Source organism: Oryx dammah, unplaced genomic scaffold (genome assembly GCF_014754425.2).
Source record: "Oryx dammah isolate SB20612 unplaced genomic scaffold, SCBI_Odam_1.1 HiC_scaffold_13, whole genome shotgun sequence".
In the NCBI taxonomy this organism is placed as follows: domain Eukaryota; kingdom Metazoa; phylum Chordata; class Mammalia; order Artiodactyla; family Bovidae; genus Oryx; species Oryx dammah.
In genome coordinates, this window is record NW_024070197.1 from 1,893,475 (window position 1) to 1,898,428 (window position 4,954).

At 52.6% G+C, this 4,954-nt stretch overlaps 1 protein-coding gene across 1 annotated transcript in view; it reads left to right on the forward strand.

Annotated features, from left to right (window-relative positions):
* The window catches only part of LOC120873013 (zinc finger protein 470-like), a 45,385-nt gene that overhangs the window by 26,843 nt on the left and 13,588 nt on the right, over positions 1–4,954 (forward strand). Inside the window, 1 exon segment of the mRNA XM_040253767.1 lies at positions 4,240–4,954. This exon segment is cut by the window's right edge and continues 687 nt beyond it. Within this exon segment, the coding sequence (XP_040109701.1) occupies positions 4,240–4,954 (715 nt within the window).

Genomic DNA, 4,954 nt, shown 5'->3' on the forward strand with positions numbered 1-4,954 from the left:
TTCCCGTTCTCATCACCGTCATCACCACCGTTCCCGTTCTCATCACCATCACCAGCGTCACTGTCGTCATCTACTCTGCTCAGCCACATTCATTTCATCCCCAGGGCTGTCAGCTCAGTCAGAAAGGCGCTTGGGTTTTCACCTCATGAACTTTTCACCATTCCTCAATGGTCTAATGTGCCTTTTAAGCCTCAGCTCCCGGCCCAAGCTCTTCCTCCCTCCAGAACCTCCCCCACAGACTACACTCAATGCCACCTTTCCAAAGTCTTCCCAGATGGCCCCTGAAGCTGCCATTGCTCAGAAACTTGGAGAATTTTGTTTGTACCTTCATGACAGTATCGACCAGATTGTGGGTCACTTACCGGTGTTCTCACCTGCCGCTCCTGTGAAGAACTGGCTCTTAAACCTCCCACGTCTGTCTCCCGGCACCTCACTCAGTGCCTACAGCTCGGTAGAGGCTCAGGCATCCTTGGTGAATGACTGGGTTCCGTCCAGCTTTCCGCCTTGGCTGGGGCTTCCCTGGTGACTCAGATGGTAAAGACTCTGCCTGCAGTGCTGGAGCCCTGGGTTCAATCCCCGGGTTGGGAAGATCTCCGGGAGAAGGGAACGGCTACCCACTCCAGTATTCTTGCCTGGAGAATTCCATGGACAGAGGAGCCTGGCAGGCTACCGCCCTTGGGGTCGCAAAGAGTCAGACACGACTGAGTGACTAACACACACACAACAATGAATATGTTGATTCACTGGGTTATGATCATTTTGCCTTTGATTCCTTTTCTGTCACTCAAGTCTGTGACTTTCTCCTCTAAACAGCCTCACATTTGTTTTATTTCTCTGTGGAGGGCCATCCCCAAATAATGAGGCATGGAGAAAACGGAGGGGCAGGTCCTTGTTGAAATGACTTCAGATACATCCTGTGTGCCTTTCCTAAACCCTCCCGGCTCTCCCATCCGTTCCTCCAGACCTCTTAAGGAGGGCCCTGTGGAGAGTGGTTGTGGGTTTCTTCTTGCATGAGTCAGTGATATTCAGGGGTATGACTGTGGACTTCACCCAGGAGGAGTGGCACCAGCTGGAGCCTGCCCAGAAGGGACGTGATGCTGGAGAGCCTTCAGAACCTGGTCTCGCTGGGTGAGGGGCCGCTTCGCTGAGTTACGTGCTGTCAGCCTGTCACATGAGGACTACAAAGGGATGAAAGATGGACAGGTGTGATGACGCAGAAATCACCCTACTCAAAGCTAAAGCTAAAGTTGACAGACGGTGAAATGGGGAATGATATTTACCACATGGATAGCAGCCACAGGATGGAAAGTGAAAGTGTTAATCACTCAGGTATGTCCGACTCTCTGTGACCCCATGGACTGTAGCCCACCAGGCTCCTCTGTCCATGGGATTCTCCAGGCAAGGATACTGGAGCGGGTTGCCTATCCTTTCTCCAGGGGATATTCCCAACCCAGGGATTGAACCCAGGTCTTCCCACATGGCAGGCAGATTCTTTATCATCTGAGCCACCAGGGAAGCTCAAAGTGAAGGTGATAGTAGCTCGATCATGTCCGACTTTGTAGCCTGCCAGGCTCCTCTGTCCATGGAATTCTCCAGGCAAGAATACTGGAGTGGGTTTCCATTCCCTTCTCCAGGGGTTCTTCTCGACCCAGGGATTGAACCTGGGTCTCACATATTGCTAGGAGATTCTTGACTGTCTGAGTCACCAGAGAAACCCTAACCTTGAGAGAATTATAATTATATAAAGAGCTCCTAAGAATAAATACGAAAAAGGCTGAATGCAATTCATAGATGTGGAAATACATAGGATAACATTTAATAAAAGATTTTTAAACCTTGTGCTTAGTTGCTCAGTCATGTCTGACTCTTTGTGATTCCATGGACTGTAGCCCACCAGGCTCCTCTGTCCATGGAATTTTTCAGACAATACTGCAGTGGTTGCCATTTCCTTCTCCAGGGGAGCTTCCCAACCCAGTTATCAAACCCATGTCTCTTGTGTCTTCTGCGTTGCTGGTGGATTGTTTACCTGCTGAGCCATCGGGAAGCCCCTTTAAACCTTACTAGTAGTCAAAGAGCTATTCATGTAAACTGAGCCAAAGAGATAGTTTTTGCTCATGAGGTACACAGAGATGGTCAAGAACAATAGCCTGAATTATGAAGTTATCAGAAAGGGACTCTGTCCTTTTAGGGGTATAATGTTTGGACAACTCTTTTGGAGGACAGCTTGGCATTATCAGCCAATTTTCAACTATTCCATTTTTAGAGATCTATCCTTTAAGAAATCTTTCTCTGAGTGTGCAAAGTTTTCCATGGGGCGGGGGGGAAGAAATGACCTAAATGCCCACCTATACAAGACTGACTAATGTACCAAGCTGTAGCCATATGATAGAAACCATGGTTTTCAAAGATGAGCACTCTGTAGGCAGTGACATGGAACAGTGTCCCTTGTTGTTGAGTTGCTACGTTGTATTTGAGTCTTTGCAACCCCATGGACCACACGACACCAGGCTTCCATGTCCTTCACTGGCTCTCGGAGTTTGCTCAAACTCATGTCCATTGAGTTGGTGATGCCATCCAACCATCTCATCCTCTGTCATCCCCTTCTCCTCCTGCCCCCAATCTTTACCAGCATCAGGGTCTTTTCCAGTGATTTGACTTTTCGCATTAGGTGGCCAAAGTATTAGAGCTTCAGTTTCATCATCAGTTCAGTTCAGTTCAGTCACTCAGTCGTGTCCGACTCTTTGCGACCCCATGAATCGCAGCACACCAGGCCTCCCTGTTCATCACCACCTCCCGGAGTTCACTCAGACTCACGTCCATCGAGTCTGTGATGCCATCCAGCCATCTCATCCTCGGTCGTCCCCTTCTCCTCCTGCCCCCAATCCCTCCCAGCATCAGAGTCTTTTCCAATGAGTCAACTCTGCCTGAGGTGGCCAGAGTACTGGAGTTTCAGCTTTAGCATCATTCCTTCCAAAGAAATCCCAGGGCCGATCTCCTTCAGAATGGACTGGTTGGATCTCCTTGCAGTCCAAGGGACTCTCAAGAGTCTTCTCCAACACCACAGTTCAAAAGCATCAATTCTTCTGTGCTCAGCCTTCTTCACAATCCAACTCTCACATCCATACATGACCACAGGAAAAACCATAGCCTTGACTAGACAGACCTTAGTCGGCAAAGTAATGTCTCTGCTTTTGAATATGCTATCTAGGTTGGTCATAACTTTTCTTCAGTCCTTCCAATGAATATTCACGGATTGATTCCCATTAGGATTGACTGGTTTGATCTCCTTGAAGTCCAAGGGACTCTATAAAGAGTTTGGTGGGGAGGGGTGGCACATAGCCTTGAGAGGCATCAGCATACAGAAGATACTGAACCAACACAATATTGTAAAGCAGTTATCCTCCAATTAAAAATAAGTTCATTTTTTTAAAAAGAAGAAGCTACTTAATCCCAGACCGTGAAGGTCTGGCCTCACTTAGCCGAGGGGTTCTAAAATTCCAGTGCTGGTGAGGCCAGGTGGGGATTTATATGCTTTTTCCTGCCTCATAGAAATAAGGGCTTTTAGTGACTGTATCCTCACACTTTTCATGACGTTGTGTAAGATCTCAGTTTTTAAATGTCAGGAATGGAGCCATTACGTCTAGGATACAGAATTCCCACTAACGGAACTCAGACTGGAAATAGAAATGAACAGGATACCTGTAGGAGGGGGTTGGAGACTCGCCTCGGCCGTGATTTGCAAGGAAGGATGGATGTGTGAAAAGAAGAGGTCTGGAGCCAGCCCACAGGGGTACCTGCGCCCCAGAACTGGGCATCTGAGGATGGGAGTGAGGCCCCCCCCACCGGGCGCGGTGGGGAGGGATGGAGCTAGAAGATGGGGTAACCTTCACACGCCACCAACCGCAGCTGTATTGGTATCCTTTCTAATAAAAGCTGATACTCCCGGAAGCCTAACCGGTAGGGGATGTTAAGGATGGACCCTGCAGTAACCCCTTACTCGGATTTGCGAGCCTTCTGGCCCGCCCCCTCCCCTCCTCCGAGCTCCCAAAGGGACACCCCTTGTCAGCTCCCCTCCTCGGTCGATTCTGCCCGCTCGAGCCGCGTGTGCCGCCAGCGTATTGCTATGCTTTTAGAGTCTCAGTCTGTGCCCGGCGGTTTATCTATCCCCGGGCTTGGGAAATCCCTTCCTTCCAGTACTAACCCCGCGCGTTTCCTCCTCTCTTCCTCCTCCCCATCCAGACGTGGACACTTGGCCCGCAGTAAAAGAAGCGCGCCCGAAGGAGGAGACTTCGGAAGACAGACCATCCGCAGAAGGGCCCGCGAGGCACGGGGCCGGGGGTGCCGCCCTGGGCGGAGCGCGCATGCAGGGTGACCGCGTGGACACGCCGCGGGGGAGCGCTCGGACCCGTCAGGGACGGCGGGGAACCTCCCGGGAGTCAGCCCCCGAGTGCCCCCCAGCGCCCCCCGGGTCGGCCATGCGGGGAAAGGGCCTCGCAGGTCACTCGGACCTCGGGAGTCCCTCCAGGCCGGACGCGGGGAAGAGCGCGTACGGCTGCAGCGAGTGCGGCAAGGCCTTCGGCCGCAGCTCGTCACTGACGAAGCACCAGCGCATCCACACCGGCGAGAAGCCCTTCCGGTGCGACGCGTGCGGGAAGCAGTTCCTGGAGCGCTCGTCGCTGACCATCCACCGGCGGGTGCACACGGGCGAGAAGCCGTACGCCTGCGGGGACTGCGGCAAGGCCTTCAGCCAGCGCATGAACCTGACGGTGCACCAGCGCACGCACACCGGCGAGAAGCCCTACGCGTGCGGCGCTTGCGGCCAGGCCTTCCGGAAGACCTCGTCCCTCGCCCAGCACGAGCGGGTGCACACGGGTGAGAAGCCGTTCGCGTGCGGGGACTGCGGCAAGGCCTTCAGCCAGCGCATGCACCTCACGGAGCACCGGCGTACGCACAC